This window comes from Mus caroli, chromosome 19, assembly GCF_900094665.2.
Source record: "Mus caroli chromosome 19, CAROLI_EIJ_v1.1, whole genome shotgun sequence".
Classification (NCBI taxonomy): domain Eukaryota; kingdom Metazoa; phylum Chordata; class Mammalia; order Rodentia; family Muridae; genus Mus; species Mus caroli.
This window is the reverse complement of record NC_034588.1, coordinates 18,660,047-18,682,218: the sequence shown is the minus strand read 5'-3', so window position 1 is coordinate 18,682,218 and position 22,172 is coordinate 18,660,047. Positions and strand designations below refer to the sequence as shown.

At 42.3% G+C, this 22,172-nt stretch overlaps 1 protein-coding gene across 2 annotated transcripts in view; it reads left to right on the top strand.

Annotated features, from left to right (window-relative positions):
* Nucleotides 1-4,888: 4,888 nt before the first annotated feature.
* Gda (guanine deaminase) overlaps nt 4,889-22,172 on the top strand; it is a 78,429-nt gene continuing 61,145 nt past the window's right edge. The window contains exon 1 of one of the 2 annotated variants that reach the window (XM_021151664.2): nt 4,889-5,204. In XM_021151664.2, coding sequence (XP_021007323.1) covers nt 5,082-5,204 — 123 coding nt within the window. In that variant the 5' untranslated portion in view covers nt 4,889-5,081. The remainder of the gene's footprint in view (nt 5,205-22,172) is intronic. The other variant, XM_029472743.1, reaches the window with a different exon arrangement.

Genomic DNA, 22,172 nt, shown 5'->3' with positions numbered 1-22,172 from the left:
TATGAATCAGCATCACCAAAATTCTGTATTGATTCCATTATCTCAACAAAGTAATTTCCATTATTCTGGTGATAATTCTACATGCCCACTAGCCTTTTATGACTTTAATTATAGCACAGACACCATTTTATAGACTTAACCTGGCATAATGTTTCAAGTGTGGTTACATAGTTTTGTTTGGCCTTGAGCTGAGAGTTCAAGGGGGTCCTCCTATCTTGGCTTCCTAGTAGCTAAGATTGCCTGCTTGCATCCTTGTGCCCAGCTACAGTGTATCCGATGTGAAAATTCACAAATCTCGTCTTCTCAGTTGTTGGAACTGAGGATGCTTTCATTGAAAAACTGATTAACTGTACCTGTTTTAGGGTATAAGTGCCTTTGTTGGAAACATTTAACCCACTTTCAAACTAAATCCAGACAGTCTCTGCATCTGTCCTGCTGAGGTTTGTATCTATACAAGCTTGGGGTAAGGAAGTGTTTCCCCATGTACTAGATAATGGGATCCAAGGAGGACAGCTGGCTTGCAGAGTCAAGAGAAAGTAATGGTGATATGGCTGAAGCCTCCAAGAAGTAGGAATAAAGAGTGCAGCCTGGAGGATTCTGAACCTAGAGCCACTGGCAGGGTGTAGCCAACTTCATGGGCCTGGGACTGAGAGTTTTCTCAAATCTTGAGATGTTAGAGGTCGAAACCAGGCAAGTTCAGTGTCAGTTGGGATGAATTGGTAAGTATGAGGCCAGGAAGTGAAAAGACTGAGGAGGGAAAGAATGAATCATTTTACACAAACCAGGATTGTGTCATAAAAAACTTCAGTTCCAAGGGAACCAACTGATTATGCAATAAGGCCTCACCCTTTATATTGGAGTCTGCTTACAGGAAAAGAAAAGTACACATGATCATTTAATAAATATGCAGGGAACACTAGACATTGTTTACTCTTCTGGCATTTCTGTTACGTATACCAATGCATATGTATACCAGTACATATGGATAGTAGGAACGTAAATAAATTATGAGGCATGAAAAAGCTCTTTTCAATCAGGGAAGTCCAAGAGGCCCCCTTAAAAATAGGAATAATCCAGGCTATTGTATTGTTCCTGGTGGCCTTCAAGAGCTGAAGTTGCTGAGGCCACCACAGAGTTCAGTCACAGGAGTTGGAAAAACCAATCTGGAATTAACCTTAAAGCCTCTTTAAGGACTGGCTCTCAGTGTACCAGAAGGTGCTGTGCAAGTTGCCAAGGAAGAAATCTCAATCATCAGTCCTATCCAACTATGCTGCCTGCTGTGGTGGTTTGAATATGCTTGGTCCAGGGAGTGGCACTATTAGGAGGTGTGGCCTTGTTGGAGTAGGCATGACCTTGTTGGAGGAAGTATGTTCTTACAGAAACTGCTCTGTACGATCCTGGTGGGTGTGCTTGCGGCTCTGCATCCGCTCAAGAGCTCTGGATTCACAAATGAAAGACACTTAATCATTTAATAAATATGCAGGGAACACAAGTTATTGTTCAAGCACTGGACAGTCCCTTTGCACATGCAACATTTATATTTAAAAATGTGTTGCCTAGCTCAATAGCTGGGCCACTCTTGAACCTCCACATGGCTAACACACTCCCCTCCAATATTTCTGAGTTAATACTTGCTAAATCTATGCTTCATCTCTTTTACCCCAGACCCAACAGGGGGAGTGTGGTCCTTGGGAATGCTTTCTCCGATTCTTACAAGACCATGGGCTCTCCCTCCTGCACCTTTTCCCACGTGGTCTGTCTCCTTTGCCCACCTAATGGTAGAATCCCTCTTCTTGTTTCTTCATTTCTTGCCAGGGAATCATAAAAGTTCCACCTCTATCCCCTCTGCCCAGCCATTGGCCTCTGGCTCGTCACTGACCAGTCCAAAAAAAAAAAAAAAATCAACTGTTGGTAGGGTCCTGCAGTGGACAAGTGAATTCCTGTGTAAGCACAAATCAAATCCCCAACAGTGTGTCACTGTGAGGGTGGGTGTTGAGACCCTCCTCCTAGTTGCCTGGATGTCAGTCTTTTCCAGGATTAAGAAATCTCTGGCTGAGATTTTTTACATCTTGATCCAGCTTGGCCAAGTATTCATTACTGAGGTGGCCACATACCCTAGAGGAGAACCTACTATTGTCACTTTACTAAGTCAGTAAAAATTCAAACTACATTCTAAATTCTTACCTTCCTATCTGCCAAAGGCTGACTATGGCATCCATGTGGTGGGTAAACTGAGGCAGGCAGCTGTTGGGGGTTGGTGCTTAGTGGGATGAATCCAGATACCTACAGGGAATGCTCCTAAAGGCAGCCAGCCATCAGAGAAGCTGCTCGGCAGACTTTTTAACTGTGCAAACAAAGCTTAATTTACTGGGGCTGGCACTCTCTGAGGCCAGTGGAAAAACCATGAACTCTTTCAATTCCTTGGGGCCTGAACGAAAGAGAAGGAAAGAGAGAAAATTCACATGTGCACCCCTCCTACACACACACGGAATGGATGAAAAAAAGTCAAGAGTTCAAAAACTTCATACACATAAATATACATACATATATACATGCATACATACATGCTTACAGACCTATAGATAGACATATACATATTCACACATGCATGGTTGGAGCAAAGTTCCAACAAGCAGGCTCCAAGTATTCCACATATACATTCATAAATACACACAATTGGTGGATGGAAGGAACAATGCTCTAACCCCCATTCACACAAACTTTACACACACACACACACACACACACACACACACACACACACACAGTTGATGGATGGGAGAAGCAATGTTCCAGCCACACCATCCTTTATTCTTTCTTCCATAGCTATTTTACACTAGTGAAATCTTTCAAGCAGTATACAACTATAATGTGACTACATGTTAGTTTTCTTCTAAGAAATGATTATGAAAAACAACCTGCTTTCCAATACCTGTACAGGAAATAACATTACATAGTATAGATAACCAAGCAACTTGTTATAGATAATCAAAGTGTAATCAAGCAAGGTAGGCTTTCTCAGCCAGTTTCTCTTACTGGCAATTTGCAGTTACAAAGAAAGAAGTAATTATTTTTATTATTTATCTTTAAAAGTAATCTTGCAAGAGTCTTAAAAGAATCACAAATCTAAACTTTTTTTTATAAAAATCAGTCATATCTACCTTAAATCCTCAAAATGTCTATCTATTCATCAGCAATTCTTAATATATCACATCAGGAAGCTGAGGACAAAATGGGTATAAGAAAGCAATCCTCACCAGTCCAGCTGCAGTGAGAGTCACATCAGCCAGGGCTGCCATTGTTCTTGTTCCCTGACCTTACAAGGCCCCTAGCTTAACTAATAAAAGTGTGCCTTTCTGAACTTCATATTGTCTTCTAAGGTTTTTTTTTCCTTTTCTTTTCTTTTTCATCAGAGCCAGTAGTAAAAACATCTCAACCTAGCTTCACTAACAACTTTATATTTCCAAATATTTTCTAAGGGTGGTAGTCATTGCTGACAATCTACATCTCTAAATTCTCATAATCTGCTACCTGTAAACATACATAAAAATGTAAATGTAACTTAAGTCCATTTGGTATTGCTCATAAGGATATGTTTATAGATGTGACCATTTGGTACTAGATATCTAATTACAGGGCACATCCCTGACAAAGACTGACTTGCCTTCTCAGCCCTCATTAATTGCCTGTAGCACTTCATCTGGAGAGGCCTTGTGGGATTTCCTGATACCAAGCTTGATTGTCAGCCAATGTTAGTGCTCAGGTGTAGCCTCTTGTAGGCTACTATGTTGTTGAGATCACATGGTGCCGTTTTCCTGCATATAGAAGACACAATCTGGAGGGAATTTAGGAGGAAGAGTGGGGGTAGTGAGTAAATATGATCAAAATACATTGTATAAAAATTATCAAAGAAATAAAATATTAACATTAAAAAGAAATGGTAATAAACATATGGGAGAAAATGACACTCCTGAGGACGGATATGACCAGTGAAGTAGCAGGAGAAGGATGGATTCCTGGAATGGGAAGTTCTGGGTAGGGGAAAGCTAGCTCTTGGGCAGGGACAGTTACTGCATGGAGTTACTACTTAAGGCCAAGTAATGAAGAGAGGCTGCCCCATTTAGATTCAGAGGAAGCCCATTGCTGTGGGGAGCAGCAGAGGAAACCTGGGATCGATCCACACTTTGAAGGTAACCAGAAAGTCCTGCCTGCAGGACCTAACTTGAGGAGCCAGAGGCTGCTGTGGGGGGAGGGAACCCGGACAGGTTTTGTAGTGACTTGGCCCAGGTTCTGATTTCATGAAAGGAATGGAAGACCTCAGACTGGTTGGTAGCTTGCAGATGGTCTTTAGATTCCTACCCTTGTACTTAAGCTGCTGGGAACGCCATTTTCTCCTCTTGTACAACTGAATAAATAAAATTAATTTCCTCAGACACAAGGCAAGTTAGTTGTGATATTTATTGTATGTGGGTGGGCAAAAGGACTAAATTGACCTCAGTGGAAGAGAGGGACTTTGATATCTAGATTAACCCTTGGTGCTGGAGATCCCTTCCACGTAAGTCAAGCTTCCAGAACCCCAGCAAACAATGAACACATAGTATGCATCCCTCAATCTCGGGAAAGGAAACTGGCCACAAGGTGTACAGCTCAAAGTGACCTTTCACCAGTCACCACGTTTGTGCAAGTTCAGAATTCTGGTGCTCAAGTTGAGGGGATGAACGGCCCTAGGAGTATAGAAGGCTCAGAGAAGACTGTGTAGGTGCACAACGAAAGCAAGTCAGAGTGGCTTGATTTCGATAACTCAAGGAGTTAACACATCCAAAACCAACGCAGGGGTGGGGAGGAAAACCACACCCCAAGGGAGCTGGAGCCAACTCAGAGGAGAAAAATCCTATTGGCATCCAGGAGGCAGGGAGCCAGCCCCTGGGCGCGGCCTGCAGGGGGCAGGCGATCGCCTGGGGAAGCGGGGGCAGAACGAGCCCCAAGAGCCAGCAGCTCCCGCTCCGCAGCCGCAGGAACCGCTCTGCGCCCGCCCGGTGTGCCTTCCTTGGCCAGTGAACTCGCGTTGCCCTGCTGCAGCCATGTGTGCGGCTCGGACGCCGCCGCTGGCACTCGTCTTCCGAGGGACTTTCGTCCACTCCACCTGGACCTGCCCCATGGAGGTGCTTCGCGATCACCTCCTCGGCGTGAGCGACAGCGGCAAAGTGAGTGGGCACCGGGTCCCGCGCACAGCGGACAGGTGGAGGGACCCTGGCGAGGCACTGAGGCACTGCGCTTTCGGGGCTCGCTCCTGTAGAGAGAGCACGGTGGCTCCAGAGTTGAACTTTAGCGTTTGGCTTCTAGGGAAGGCAGACTGACTGATCACTATGTTTGTAACCTGGCTAGGGCAGAATGACATCCCAGAAGCCTGGAACAGTACTCGCACCGCACTGTAGGCATCCCTAGAAAAGGTGGTTGAATTTCTTGAGACAGAACTGACCAGGGTGGGGTGGGGATCATTTGATTAGTGTTGTCTTCTGAATTTCTCAGGTAGAATAAGCAAAAACATCTGGCCTCATTCGCAAGCTCTTTCATCAAACAATGCATTAACAGTACATGTTCCACAAATTTAATGTTGGAAGGGACAGAACTGGAAAATCTTTCTGTCTCTGTTTCTGTCTCTGTCTCTGTCTGTCTCTGTCTTTCTGCCTCTCTCTCTCTCTCTCTCTCTCTCTCTCTCTCTCTCTCTCTCTCTCTCACACACACACACACACACATACACACACACACACAACACAGCCATTTGAATCAAAACAAACGGTTTCATTTTAAGGTTCAAAATGCCTTCTATGATTATAGATTTTATACCCTCCCCCTACAATTAGATTTCCACAAGTGTCCTTTGATCCCTGATACTTCTTTGTCCACACAGATGGTGACAGTGTACATTAGTAATATCCTGGCCAGTTTGATAAGTGAAGTCATTTCATTTTGGGGGAAGAATGGGATTTTAAATTTTATACTGGTAAAGTATACCAGTCTGTGGTCTGCCAAGTTGAAGATGCCACCATTGACGGTGCTGAATTATGACTTAGATTTGAGAGTAACCAAACCTGATATTCTTAAAGATTTTTTAAAATGTGTGTGTGTGTGTGTGTGTACATACTCAAAGTAGCATGTGTGGTCAGACAGCAACGTGTTCTCTCTGTTGGTTCTCTCCTTTATCCCCATGGATTCCAGGGACTGAATCCAGGTCCTCAGGCTTGGTGACAAGCACCTTGGTGACAAGTACCTTTACATGCTTAGCCTCCACACAGGCTCCCAATCTTGTTTTCTTGTGGGACTTGATTTTTATTTTTTTATTTTTTATTTTTTGCTGTTGTTGGTGGTGGTACATTGGGAAGCAGGATGTTGCGTTTCCAAGGTGATAACATTCTCAGAGCTCACCTAATGGAAAGACTTCAGTAAACCTGGAGACCTGCATACATATCCATTCCACGCTTTGGGTTGTGATCCTCAGCTTCAGTGAACTAACTCCTCCCTGTGTAAGTCCCAAGAAACCAAATACAGACACTGAGAGGCTGGTGACAGAGACGAGATGCTAGTTTGGCCATAGAAGCTTTTCAGCTCCTAGCTTTCTTTTTGGAATTACTCTCCCATTCCCTCCATTCTAATAAGTAATGGACGCAACAGTATATTTGGGGGGCATGATGGAAATAAGTAAGAAAAGGAAGTAAGTTATCATAAAATTAATCTTTCCTTGAGTTTATACTGAAGAATAAGTGTGCCCTGAACATGCAATTAGTGGTTGAGTCAGAGAGCCTATTCCTCTGGGAGCGTGCTGAGACTCTCAGTTTGCAGAGTGTGCCATTCCCACATGAGACAAAATTAACCAGAAATTGGCCACAGAGGTTGGCTAGTCAAGATATACAGCTGAAACTCCCCTTTGTCATTGGATTGTTAGCTGTTGCTCTCCTTCTGAGTGTAAGACAATAAGTTACCCCTTCTCTGGGCTTAGGGAGAGGATGATGGGTGTATTTCAGTATTTGATTTCCCTCATGTTAAATAGGGCATGCTTGACATTTAGGGTTGCTAAGATAAACTGGTTATTTTCATATTTATTTAAATACTTTAAGGTCCTTGAAAACTAGTATATCCTGGAAGTGAGTCAGTGCATATTTGGGATCATTAGTTGCCTCTGAATTTTACGGAGCTTCTTAAAGCTAGTGCCAGGACATACACTGGGATGGTTTGGGAGTATCTAGAAGCACTTGTGAAAATCCTGGTTCCTGGACAGCATCCCCAGAGAACTCAAATGCATAGGCCTTGGGAAGGGGTCTTAAAGGCAGCTCTGGAGATGCAGGCCAGGCAGTGTGTGAATCATATGCTGAGAGGTCCTGGTGAATCCCTTGTATGAAATGTCTAAATCTCACCTCACTTCAGACCTTGGTCTGGGGCAAAATCTCAGGGAATGGACAGTTTTTCTTGTCTTTTTTCTAAATCTAACCCCTCATTTCAGGATTTAGGATTAAAGAATGGTAATAACTATGATTAATCATTCAAATGCAGCACATTAAAAATGAGTTAATACATTAAAAAAGCAAAACAATATAAAAAAACCCTCTGTAGCCAACATTTTGGTATTATTTAGAATTCAGAGTTAAGTTTTACACTCAAGCAGCATGTAGCTTTTTTTAAAAATAAGGACTCCAAAATGAATTATTCATTTTCAAATGTTTCATTAATCTTGAAACACAGTGTACTCAAATATTACTGTTACCTAGTTCTTTCCACATATATCAGGGTCAAGTTGACTCTAAAGATCCATCAAGATTGGAACTTTCAGTGTACACTTACAGAGAACCCAGAGTGAGTAGAGAGGCCTGCTTGGAACGGAGTGTCCTGGCTGGTAGAAGCAAATTCTGTGTAGAAATGAAGCCCTGGGTAACAGTGTTCACTTGTTACATGCTTTGAGACTATGAATGAGACATGAACCTCTCCCAAGCTGTAGAGGAAGTTTAATCAAGCAACATGGTTTGGCAATGGATCACATCCAAAGACCTAGGTCTATGTGATTAAGCTGGAATGTAGACATGCCACACACCTTTAATCCCTCTGGCTAGAATAAAAACATGCCCTTAGTACACACCTTTAAGGTATTAGTTTGTAGAAGGAAACAGCCATGGTTGAAAGTGACATCTAATTGAAGGGCAGACTAAGTGATGAATCAGAGTAAGATTTAACAAGAAGAGTCACAGATAGCATACACCCATTTCACAGGAGAACAGTACAGGAAAGAGAAGCTATTTAAGAGCAGTGAAGAGGGGGGTCAGTCAGTTGGGAGTCAGTGCAATGATTTCCTTCAGGATTTCATACAGTTCAGTGCAGGTCACCAGAGGCACTTGAAGCCGGAGAATAAGAAAAGCCAGAAGATTAGAACAAATTACCAGAGTTATTTTGAGGCCAAGCAGAGCAATTCAGTGAGAAGCTGAGAGAAGTCAGATGGAATCAGTCAGCTTGGAGAGGTGTTGAGCCAGCCAGCCAGAGTTCAGAAAGAACTAGAAAGGATGTGCTCATTCAGCTTTAAACCCCCAAGATGATAATTACATCTGGAAATAAATGTCACTTTTGCACCAAGCTTTAGCTTCTTCCTTTATAGAATCAGATTTAAATCCAGGGCAGAGTGAGCTGAGGTATGAACATGCCTGTGCTTAGTTGATACTTAGACCACACCGTGATCATTCTGCCTGACTCTTTTCCTATGTCCCTAGCAAACCCGGAGCCTCTTGCCTGTCCTGGCATTTTTGCAGCTTTCTACATGTGCGGCTCAGTGATTGATAGAGAATGAAACTGAGGCCTGGGGCAAACCTGGGCAAGAGGCCCTGTCGCTGGACCTCAGCTGTGCATTTTTCACGGTCATGTCAACCATTTGTGTATCATGACACAACACTGGACCTGGGAAAGATCTTCGGGTCCTTAGTTGCTAGGTCACTAGGAGATTTTTGACAGGACTTCGGAATCTTCATAGTGTGCCTTCCACCACAGTGAAGAAGTGGTTAGGGAAATCATGCATCCACATAGCTAGTGGTATAGCTAGCTTTTGAAATGTGGACCAAGGACCATGTTCTATTTCCCATAACAGTCTGATTCCCTAGGGAACAGATCCCGGATTTAAACAAACAATTTAGGGGTTAAGAGCCTGGCTGCTCTTCTCAAATCTGAGACCTCTAAACACCCACACAGCTGGTCACAACCATTCAGGTCTCAAATCTGAGACCTCTAAACACCCACACAGCTGGTCACAACCATTCATATCTCTAATTCTAGAGGACCCAATCCCCTCTTCTGGTTTTCAAGGGCACCTACACCCATTTCGTGTGCATGCATGACAGCCCCCCCCCTTACACCATATAATTTTTTAAAATTACATTTTAGCCAAAAAACCAAACTTGTGATAATAAAAGAATGAAATCTTGAACCCCAAACTGGATTCAGAACGAAGCATGGAAATGGCCGTTGAGAGGTCTATAATCGAGTGAAACATTAATCAGACCCAGTGTGACCCATTAGAATTGAGCTGGTCTGAGTATAGAGGGAAGGTTTTCTCCAGTTGAACACATTGTGATATTTAAATAATGATCTGCAGGGTGAATAGAGACCTGTCAGCAGGTTAGATTCAGAACAGGTAAGAATCTTTTAAATGAAGGAAATAGCCTGTGAAACTATCCTGGGATACTAGAAAGGACAAAAGGCAAAGGTAATTAGAACCCAGATGTTGAAGAGAAGGATACCACTGTTTAATACACTGCAGGTTGGTGGAAGCTATGTGGAATTGGACAACAATCTTGCAGATAAACAATGCATGGGGATGTGGATAGGCTAAGAAGGGGAGCTTGGAGATCACTACAGTGGGTTTGCTAAAGCAGAATGCTCATGAACTCTTAAGACTTGCCTTTGTCACCTACTCCTATATGAATCTGGTCAACTCAATGTTTCAATTTCTAGGTTTTCTTATTATTCTCATTCTTATTATTACCTCATAAGGTAGTAGGAAGCATTCAATTATTTTATAATTGTAAACTATGTAGAATAATTCCACTCAGGTTGTTCGGGGCCAGTACACACCAGCTGCTATTGTTTTCCATGGAAGCAATAGGTGTGGACAGAATGGGCAGCTATTTAGATCGAGTCAACTGGATTGGGTGATGGCTTGGGCACATAGTGTTATTTCTAACTTCTGGACCCCAAAGCCATGTCTATAAATGCATGTAGGCAGCACATACCAGTAAAAACAGAGGCAGCATCTACCCAGTGATAGGAAAATCTTTGTAAAGGAAGCAATTGTTGATCTGGACCTCAAAGAAAAGATAGACTATGAACATGAAGAGAAAGACTCAGTACACCTAGCAAAATGTTCTTTAGTTCCCCAAATTGACAGAGTGAGGAAGTCGTACTTCATCTGACGTTGCTTTACAATTTTGCTTTGCTGAAGGTCTCAGTTTGAATTATAAATCTCTGGCTCTGAGTCATCCTTTCCTCCTGCTTGGGAGGGGGAAGATCCACTTTCCTGCTAAGCTCACAAACTCAGAATATTGTCCTAGTCCTGTAGAGAGAGATTGGATGTAACCATCCCCTATGAGGAACATGGGTTTCATAAAATGACACATCTGTGCGCACGTATCACAGGAGTATCCTGTGACTTCCTGAGGTCTTGAGAACCGATTTCTCCATCCACAATGTTCATGGTAGAGATTGGAGAGATGGTTCAGTTGGTAAGAGTGTTTTCCCGAGGTCAAATTCCCAGTATCCACTTAAAAATGTGTCATGGCCACACACACCTGTAACCCTGGCATTAGGGTCAGAGGCAAAGACAGGAAAATCCTGGGAGTGAGTTCATTAGCTAGATTAACCTTAAGAGTAGATTTCCAGGTCCATGAGAGACCCTATCTCAAGCAATGCAATGGGAGCTGATGAAGGAATACATAACATCTCCTAGCCTCTTTTGTGCACACATAAGAGCATGCTTCCATATACTTGCATGCAATACTTACATAGGTGTACACACACACAGGTGTATACACTCACACACACATGCAGCACAGTCTCACAAACACAAACATACACAATTGTTGCGCCCACCTCTGCCAGCAAGGAAGACACAACACGGTCGGATTCTTCTCAAAAGCCTTTATTGCAGGAACGCCTCAATGCTGCTACGGGGACCCCGGGAACCCAGGGAGGTCTGCTTATATACTCTCAGCCCCCATCCACTCACAGCAGGCCATGTCACCTCACCAGGCACTCAGCTTCAGCCAGTCAGTGTGGCAGGGGCGCGTCTCCACCAAATATGGACTTGTTTACACTGCCAGCATCATGGTGCATCGGCGCAGCTCTCACAATGGTCTTGGCTTATTTTCAGGTGTATGAGGAAGTCAGGTGCAAGTCGTAAGACTTAGCTGCAGTCCCGGGTGCCATCTTGGGACTGCTGCCATACCCGCTCCTCACACACAATGTGTTTGTGGCAAACATTTGGTTATTAATTCAAGAGGCATAACTACTTTTTTATTAATACATACTGATTTTAGCTAGCATCTAATGTACTGGGCTTGTGGATACACTATGATCTAGCATCTAATGTACTGGGCTTGTGGATACACTATGATAGTAGCCATTTATAGAAAGTTTGTAGCCCTGGGATCATGGTTTTGCTTTGTGGCTTCTCAGTCTCAATGATAAAGGAAATTAGAACATTGGATTCTGAAGGGAGCTCAAGAATTAGTTTAGTTTAGTTTAGTTTTAGAGCTTGAGAGAAACAGAATAGTCCACCTATAAACCTCACCAGATACTGGGAGCTGGAGAAGAAGAGATCATGGTGCCTTTTGAATTAGGGTCCAAGAAAGCTGGCAGACTCAGCAATGGAGATCGGCAAGCAACTGTATTAGAGTAAGGTGGGATGAGTGTCTCCAAAGAGTGAGAACATCTTGTGTGTCACGGCAAGTGTGCTTAGGATCTTGGCTTGTATCAAAAGAGATAGAAGGATGAAGGGAAAAGTTATTCCTTTTGAGTTAGAACCCAGAAATTAACAGTGATCTATAAGCAATAGCATTGGGGAGGGGCTCTTGAAATGTGTATTATCTTACCAATTATTCCTCCCATTCCTTTTTTAGGTCTCCAAGGTGTATCAGCTTTCCTAAAGGGTGGTTTCCTATCTAGATAATTGCCAGATTCAGTTGGGTTAATCTCTTAAAGGAGGAGACAGTCACGTGTAATGGTCTAATATGCCTAAGCCATCATCCAATACAGCTGATTCAGATAGTTTCTAATATTTGGGGGCCAGTTTAGAGTGTCAGGTCTCTACCCAGAGAGCATTTCAGGGCTCACTGGATGTTAGGGTTAGAGAAGGGTCATGCAGTAATTAATATCTTAACTATCTAGGTATAGCCTCTCTGAAGGTTTAGAATGACAGGCAAAAGAGAAGATATGTTAAACTGAAGATGAAGACTAAGGTAACCCCACTTCTAGAATGTTCACATCTCTAGTATTAGAATGCCAGTTATCCCTGAGGGCTGTCGCGGGTTAGTAAGGGAAGGCAAAATTAATTCTGCTAAGGATGTGATTTCATTATTTCCCAAGAATTGATAGCTGCTTTTCCCACTAGCTTCTGGCTGGCTCGAACTTTCCCAACTATCAGTATCTTTTAGGCACTCACACCCAGCCATGCCCAACCATGTTTCCCAGGAATATTCATTCATATTCATTTCTACTGCTGTTCTCCCAATTCTCCCTTGCCTTTTGACTGAAATATTATTGACGCTTCTTGTTTCTCTCCCTATTCTAGTGTTTCTTCCACATGACCGCCTGCTATTTTCTTGGATCATGGGTAGTTCTTCTGCAGCCATTGACTGTATGGTCCAAATGTCTTTTAGGAGGAATTCAAGACATGACATTCTTTCTAATATTTTTTCCAATGTCACTTCTCTATCGCATGGAATAGACTGACTATGACTCGCTCACACCATGATGTAGACATGAGCTGAGGAATGCTCTGATACATTTCCCATGATTCCCGCACACACCAGTCCCTTTTGTGCCTCCATGTTTTGTGTGTTTGTCTCTGTCTAGAATAACCCTCCTTTTTGCAACCCAGTTTCCATCCTACTTGTGTCAAACTGAAATCTTCCTATTTTAACGCTTGGTTTTGGTTTCTCCAAAGTTTCTTTGACCATCATTTCCCAATGGGATAAAAGTTTCTTCCTCAGCCCATACAGTTTTTCATATGCTTTAAATAAGTATTTTCTTAGTAATCAAGAGATGACTTCTGAAGCCATACTGTGAATTTAACTCTCAGCTCCTTCATTTATCTGGAACCAATTTCCTTATGTATCTCAGCCTCTACAACTAAGGGTTATGTCTTGAAGTTTAATGCCTGTTGTGAGGTACTAAGAGGGCAGATAGTTGATTTGAGGATGAGGTTTTGAAGGTGTGGTCCTTGGTATGTGAATCAGACTAGGTAAGTTCCTTAGAGTTTACTTCCCATTGTAAGACTGGTGTCTTGATAAGTGCGAGACCAGAACACACACAGTCATACACAAAGACACATACACACACACACAGACACACACACACACAGACACACACACACAGAGTCTCTGTGGTGCTCTTCACTACCTTAGGACTCTGCCAACTCTCTGAATAACCACCATGGTTATTCATGGTGCTATAAAACCAGCAGCAGAAATGGACTGAGGCTAAAGCTGCCTCTGTCAGGCAAATCAAAGCTCTGAGCTGTTTGTCTTCCTTCCACGTGTGCTCAAGTCTTTGTGTAAGGTTCCATGCAAACACCATCACAAATCTTTTTATTGTTTTTTTTTTAATTACTTCTTCCTCCATTGAAGTCCTTTATTGTCTGTTTTTATTATAGAAAACTCCTATGCCTTTGCTCTTTCTGATTTGTGTGCATTCTCATTCAAATCACAACTTTATGTTCTTGTTGCATCTATAAAAAGTAGAAAATATGCCGTACTTCCTAGCAAACACAGGGTCTTTAAAATAGAAGAGGTGTTCAGTAGATATTTATTCAGTCTGAAAAGTTATAGCAACCGTTACATAGTTTGTCTTCCTTATATGTATTAGTAGGAACAACACTGGATATAATTTAGTATGGTCTCAGGAGTGATTTTTATTGAGCAAAATAATATACATGTTCAGAAGCCGTGGTGATGATTAAATCCATTTTGCTTTGGAAATGATGTTATTTTAAAGAGGATTTTTATTTTATGACAAAACATAAGAATTGAAGATTGCTTTTCTGATTTTGCTACCTCTGATATATCATACTTTTATTGGTTTATTCTACAGATATTGAGCGCCTGCTGTATATACACGCTTGGTATACCAAAGAGCTAATTCCTCAGGCACAACATGTTCCAGCTTCAGTAAAATCTCAGACAAATTTTTAAATGAATTAATTTTCTTTAATGAAAGTTAGACTTCAAAATTAATACTGTCAGTGGCTACAGTGGCGAGTCACAGAAAGCCCAGAAAAGTGGTGTGGTTTTCCCAGTGAGATACATAGCAATGTTGAGGTTTGAATCCAAATCTGTTTTCTCTGCAGCATTTATAACTTTATGAGTCTGATTCAATGACTCCTGCCTCCTACAGGGCTGGGGTAGAGGTCAGTAGTTAAAACATGGGCCTCACAACCAGTAAGACCACGAAGAAGCAGTACAAGTGTCTGTAATCCCAGCAAGTCCCTACCAAGAGGATGGACATTGGACATGATAGTCTACTGTAAGCAACAGAAAAACAAGAGGCCCTATCTCAAACAAGGCTGAAGGCAGGAATACCTCAGGTCATATTCCGACCTCTACAATCTCTACAATCCTCCACATATCACATATCACACACACATGTGCACACACACACACACACACACGAGAGAGAGAGAGAGAGAGAGAGAGAGAGAGAGAGAGAGAGAGAGAGAGAGACAGAGAGACAGAGAGACAGAGAGACAGACAGACAGACAGACAGAGAGAGACAGACAGAGAGAGACAGACAGAGAGAGACAGAGAGACAGACATGACACCAGGTACATTTCAGCAACTGAATCATTGACTTTTTCTTTCAGTCCTGCCTCCTTGATCCCATACCTATGAATTCCAGACAGAGGCACCTGTCATTTATTCTGCAGTGGTGTCTAAGATCTCTAACCTGTCATTCCCTCTTAGTTCCTTCTCCTTGGAACTGTGTGTCTTTTTTAGACTCTTTCTTCAGCAGTGTTTCCATTTCTTGTTAGTAAAGATATTCCTATCTATCAGTTCCCATAGCCTATCAAATATAAGTAACATCTGGATGTGTCAAAATATCCTCAGCCTTCTTACAACTGCAATCTTTTAATTAATTTATGTATTTATTCACTTGACATTCTGATTGTACTCTCCTTTCTCTCTCTCCTTTCCTCCTAGTCCCACCCCTATATACTCCTCCCCCCATTACCTTATTCCCCCCTTGGGTGCCACCCTGTCCTGGAACATCCTATTGGAGCAGGATTAAGTGCATACCCTCCCACTGAGGCCCAACCAGGCAGTCCAGTTAGGGGGAACGGATCCGTTGGCAGGCAACAGAGTCAGAGATAATCTCCACTCCAATCATTAGGGGACCCACATGAAGACAAAGCTGCACATTTGCTACAAATGTGTAGGGAACCTAGGTCTAGCCCTTGCATCCTCTTTGGCTGGTGGTTCAGTCTAAAAGATATATATTTTTTGATTGCTAATTGATGTGGGGGATCCAAGTCCACTATGTATAGTACAGTTCCTGGGCAAGCAGGCCTGGACTGTCTAAGGAAGGTAGTTACAACAAGGAGAGCAAGCCACTGAGCAGGGTTCCTCTGTGGTCTCTGCTTCCTTCAGGTTCTACCTTCAGGTTCCTGCCTTGAGTTCCTGTGGTAGCTTCTCTAGATGCTATACCTATCACCTATAATGCAAATAAGCCCTCCCTTCTCCTACTTGCTTTTAGTCGTGTTTATCACAGTATCAGAAAGCAAACTGGAGCAACATACTAGATGTGTACTGATGCTTTCACTGTTTAAACATTTGTCAATGTTTAAGAAAATAAATGTGAGTTCCCACCCAATTGCATGTATTGGAAAAATAAATGCCACTTGTGTTGGAACCTTGTTTTGTTTTCTTTCCATGTGACAAAGATTTCTGTGGAATTGCATAAAAATCCAAGTATGCAATCATTCATTCCCAGGCAGTGACTAGATCTCCATGTGTGGGGGTGCTGCTCTTATTTTAGAGCTACAAGTATGAACAGGATGGAGCTGCTCTGTCAGGGAGCCTTTCATCACTTTTGAACGTGTGTGTGTGTGTGTGTGTGTGTGTGTGTGTGTGTGTTGAACTTCTGGAAAGAAATATTAAAACAAAACCAGAACAAACATTTTCTCTTGTAGTGTAGGATGGGAAAGTTGATTGTTTCCGGTGTAGTTTTAACCATTTGTGTTGTTAGATTGTTTTTTTTTTTATTAACCCTCGTGTCTTTACTTTAAACTTTGTATTTTCTTTCTTTCTTTTTTGAATTGCACAACATACATTGCACAGTTTAACGAATATGATTCAGTTTGCTCCTTGTATTCAGAGCGGTGGACATTTCACCATCATGACCAGTGTTTAGCTCTGGAGTTGCACACTCCCTCAGAGGAAACTCATGACCCATTGAGCAACTGCACGAAACCTCCTTCCTCATTCTACTAGATTCACTACCAGGCCTCCTTTATATACAGACTTGTATATGTTGGCTTTTGTTAAGACATGAACACCAATCACGAACCACCTTTTATGTAGGGCTTTATTTACTTAGCACACACAGTTTCAAAGCATATTATGCCATGGTGTGTGCCCAAACCCACTCCTTTTTATAGCTTAATACCATTTTATTGTTTGATTATGCCACATTAAAAAAAATCTGTTCTTCAGCTGAGGGGCATTTGGGATATTTACACCCTTTGGCTACTGTCAACAGTGTTTCTATGAACATTTTGTCCACAGATTCTGAAAACCAATTTATTTTAGAAAACACTGTTTCATGGTTCCTGGTTGCCTCGCCATGGGATGCATCTGGCCTTATTGATTCCCCAGGCTTCCATAATTTGTGCTTTGGTTCTTTGTCCATACCCTATCACCTCCCACCTGCTCTAAGAATGTTATTTCGAGGACTCAACTTGAACTGAGCCTAGTTATAGACACCCATAATCCCAGCAAGCAGGGGGACCAGGAGGAGTTCAAAGCCAACCTCAGTCTCAACTACACAGTACGTTAGAGACTAACCTGGTCTACATGAGACTCTATCTTAAACCAAAACAAAATCTTTTAAATTAACCCCCGATTCCTTAGTGAGGTCCTAGAGCATGCCTAACCTTCAGCTTACAGGCAAGGCTGACCCATGACTTTTTTGTATCCCCTGCTTTTTGCTTATAATCTTTCACTGCCTTTTCGGAATCCTCCCCATAGTCTAACCCTGAAGACAGGTCCTTGGCTTTAACACTTTTATATAGACTATACTTGAATATGGTGGGCATTCAGATTAGCATATGTTGGGTAAACAATGGTTAGATTTTTTTTTTTTTCACCGTGGATTAACCTGATTGGAAAAGTTGACTTTACACACCAGTCCAATGGATTTTGGCAAAATGGGAAAAGACTGTCTTCCAAAGGATTTGAGTGAAAATTCTGGGATTTTGCAATCTACATACTAAGTAACACTACATTTGACAAGGGGAGCTCTTGCTGATCTCATGTCCTGGTATATAATTAAGACCTTTAGAAAAGTAGGATTTTAATTAGACCATGAAAACTCACAGTTCTCAACGCCTTTGACTTGACTTATGTAAAAGGTATAATGTTAATCACAAAGGCCACTTACTCCTTTAGTTCCACTGTGTGGTAGAGGCTTTGATTCCTCATGAAAGGGCAATTTACTTGGAGTGCTGCTTGCAAATCACCACTTAACAATTTATGATCCTAGAACATGGTACACCCTCTACAAATAAGAGTTCTTATTAGCCATCTCCTGTTCCTCACAGTGTTTGACAGTGCTTTCATAAAAAAAAAAAAAAATTAAAAAAACCAAAAAATCTGGCATCCAATGAGTGCTTTGGAATGAAAGAATAGAAAGGACTGTAATTCAGAGTATAGAGTAGACAAGGCATAGTTACCAGTCTCAGCTGGTTTTGATCTGCATGCTTACCCCTAGGATGTAGCATCGTTAGTGCCTCTACACAGCAAGGCAGAGAGTTTTGTCCTGTACTCCTTAACCCGGTAACTGTTGTTGGGGTTTTATTTCTACATATGGGGGAATAGGTGCATGTGGAGTGTGGGTGCTTGATAGCCTGAAGCCCCCCGCTTTTAAAAAATGTGGAAGTAATTTTGAATGCCCATTTCAGTAATCCATTTATACTTTATGTTCCGGCAAAGCCTGTGGAGCCATTATGCTGAGGTCTTGAGGGCTGACAATAGCTGATGAAAATCCAGGATGTTAGCATGATTGGAGAAGATGATAAGCAACAGATGCATAAAGGTCACTTTTTTTTTTTGTACTCAGAATCAATAAGTGTGGTGGTTTGAATATAAATGTTCTCTATAGACTCATATATTTGAATGTGTAGTCAACAGGGATTGGGGCTCTTTGAGAAGGATTAGAAGGATTAGGAGGTTTGGCCTTGTTGGAGGAGATATGTCACTGGGGGTGAATTTGAAGTTTCAAAAGCCCCCATCATGCCCAACTTATTCTCTCTGCCCACGGATCAGAATGTAGCTCTTATCTACTGCTCAGTGGCTGCCTGCAGGTCTCCCTGTTCCCTGCCATGGTGATAATGGACTAAATCCCTGAAACTGTAAGCAAGCCCACAACTAAATGCTTTCTTCTATAGGAGTTGTAGTGGTCATGGTGTGTCTTCATAGCATGAGAACCATGACTCACAACAGTCGGATGCATATGTGTTGGTATATAATATCTACCAAGGAGGAAGTGCTGAGTTCTGTGTAGATTTAAGTCCAGAGGACTTGGCCTATTTTGAGGAGGTGCTTCACAGATGCATATCTGCTGAAGGCACAGTTAAGCTTTTCTTGAAGGTCATGGAGATATTAATTAGAAAGAGAGAGATTGAAAAGGTACATGGAAAGAAAGACACAGGTGTGGGGTGGGGAAAGGAGGTAGGAACTTTTACTAAAGCATAAAGAAGCAGAAAGGCTAGAATGGAGCTGGAGGGATAAGGCAAGCCACACTGAATGATCATCCCAGCGGTTATCAGAGGACTTTTATGCAACTGTTTTTGCTGATGCCATTTTGAGGTCAGTACCTACCTCCATGCTCTAGAGACTTTAAACACCCTGCTAATGTCTTATGGATCCTTTCATTTCAAGTGACAAACCTATGTGCATATCATTGATTATGGATCTCCTCGACACCGTCTTATTTTACACAATGTTTCCTGGCCTTCCCATGCTGTGTAGGGAAATCTCTCTCCAAGGGTATTTCAGAAATTAAGATGCTGCTTTTGGTATTAGGTTGACTCCATGTAAAGCAACAACAAGAAGTCATGAAGTTGGGAGGGGGTCTCAGAGGAGTTGGAAGGCACGGTGGGCATGGATATGATCAAAACACATTGTGTGTGTGAAATTGTCAAGGAATAGTTAAAAATATGTCTTAAAATACTACTTTTCCTCATTTACGAATATTCAACTTGAGTGGATGCCACCCACAGCATTAACACACTTAAGTGTCAGAGTTCAGAAGTAATTGTAGCCCTGTTACAAATGAAATAAGAGGGTTGGAGATAGCTCAGCAGTTCAGAGCACTATTATTCTTGCAGAGGACCCAGGTTTGGTTCCTAGCACCCATGGGGAGGCTGACAGCAACCACCTGTAACGTCAGTTCCTGTGCATCTGGCACCATCTTCTGGCCCCCACAGGTACTGCATGCATATGTACGTACATGCCAGCAAAACATAAACACAAAATTAAAAATATGTTATTTCTTTTCTCATGAGTAGACTTTAGCATCTGTTTCACTGGGATGCTAGAGAATGTCGGTATCTTCATTTCAAAGAATAGGAAGTTATGAAGGTTCACTTCTAAAGGTCCAACTGGCCTGCCTCTTCTATAAAATTGAACTTGTTTTATAATGGAATAAACAAATGAAACCAAGTCACATAGTAGAATTAGATTCTTTTCATTATTCAGAATTGCAGAGCCAGGGATGTGGTTCAGTGACAGAGGGCTTGCCTAGAGTGTGCTGAGCCCAGTGTACTGCCCTAAGCACTGAGAACAAATGCATCATCAAATAAGAGTCCTCGGTGCCAGGGAAGCATTTGAAAAAATGTATCCTTTCTCTTCAAGAACTGGGAACAGCCTCCCTAGCTGCTCCGCACCTCCCTCCCCAGTGATGACTGTTCATGGGAAAATGATTTAATCCAGTTGAGCAAAACAACATGTCAGTGACTCACACTAAGGAGGAAATCAAAACCTTTGGCTGCATGAATGGAAGCCTCTACAATTGTTCGCATCCCCATCTGTCCAAACAGTCAAGTGGGAAGAAGGAACACAGGGTTTTTTTTTTTTTTTTGCTACATTGATGGCAATTGAAATGAGAATAAGGAGACATATCTTGCAATTCAGACAGGATTTAAGAGCTTCAGAAGTGGCATGTGGTTTGATGGAGAGTGAGGGACAGGAAAAGAGGTGGAGAGAAATAATGGAGCAAGCCAGGCAAACTCATTTGTACCAGCTTTTTAGATGATTGAATTTCCCATCTTTTGGTCCACACCCTCTGTTGACTTCCCCAACCTTGTGCAGATCTGTCTTTGAGCCCCAAGATTTGAAGACCTTAAAGAATGGGTCAGGCTACAGTCTAATCCAGTAGATAGCCTTACTTCCATTTCAGTGTACTTTTATACAGGAATGGAACAAAGAAAACAGTGGTCCAAGGAAGGCTGTTTGAGTTTAGAAAAACATGATCAGAAAAACTTAGAAAAGCATGTAACTAAACACATATTAACAGAGCAGCCCTTTCCAAAACCTTCTCAGGACAGGAAATTTAAACACAATTGCCTGGCAAGCACTATAGATTATATCTGGGACAGCATGAGAACAAGACATAAAAACATATCCAGATGCAGCCCACACTAAGGACAGCACTCAGCACATCCAGAACTACCAGAACCAGATTGGGTTCTATAGCTCTGCTCCGGACAGCCAACAAGAATAAACATGTCCTGCAAATTGAATGCAAGTAATTGTTTCAGGAGTCATGAAATCACTTCCAAGAACCATCCAGGAAACAAAATCTAGATGAGGTAAAAGGCCCTCACCTCTTTTCCTGGAACCTCGCTCACATTCCCCCCAAAGGCATTGTTTACCGTGGATCGTTCTTTTGACCATGTTCTGAAAGCCCACAACGTTCTTTCCCTATCGTCACTCGTCCACTCCCGGGAACACCACTCTGCGCTTTCTTAGAGCATCCGCGACTCAGCCCATGATGCCAATCTGATGCTTATAAACGCGCTGCCAGGCATTAGTCGAGATTTCAAATATTCATGAGAATTTCATTTCCTCAGCCAGAAAGTAAACTCTCAAGTTGCGTTCTTGTACAATTGCCTGGACTTTCAGCAGCTTTATGGGCACATGACTTAATTTAAATACTATCCGGTTCTTTGATAGGCTGCCTTTTTGGACATAGCAAAAGCTTATTCGAGACCATGTTAATCATCATGATTAAGGATTTCTGTCCATCTTGGTATTTCTGCTCCCAGGCTCCAGGTATGGTGATTTGCTTGTCAGAGACCCTGTCACACACAGGTGTGACTTTTTCCACTGATCCACCTGGAAGGCAATCTATAATTGTGGTTGACCATGTCTGCTGTTCATGGTCCCTTCATTAGCTGTGTGGCTAAAGGGTCTCTGTGTAACTTGTTCTGGCATGTATGTCGTAACTCTCAAGAAGATGCTGGAAGGGCTAGAGAGATGGCGGCTCACTGAATAAGAACACTTGCTGCGTTTCCAGAGGATGCACGTTTACCTCACAGTGCTTACATCAGACACTCTCCACCCGTAACTCCAACTCCAAGAGATTAGATGCATTCAGGCTTCTGAGGGTACCATGCGTGCATGCATATGCACGCACGCGCACACACACAC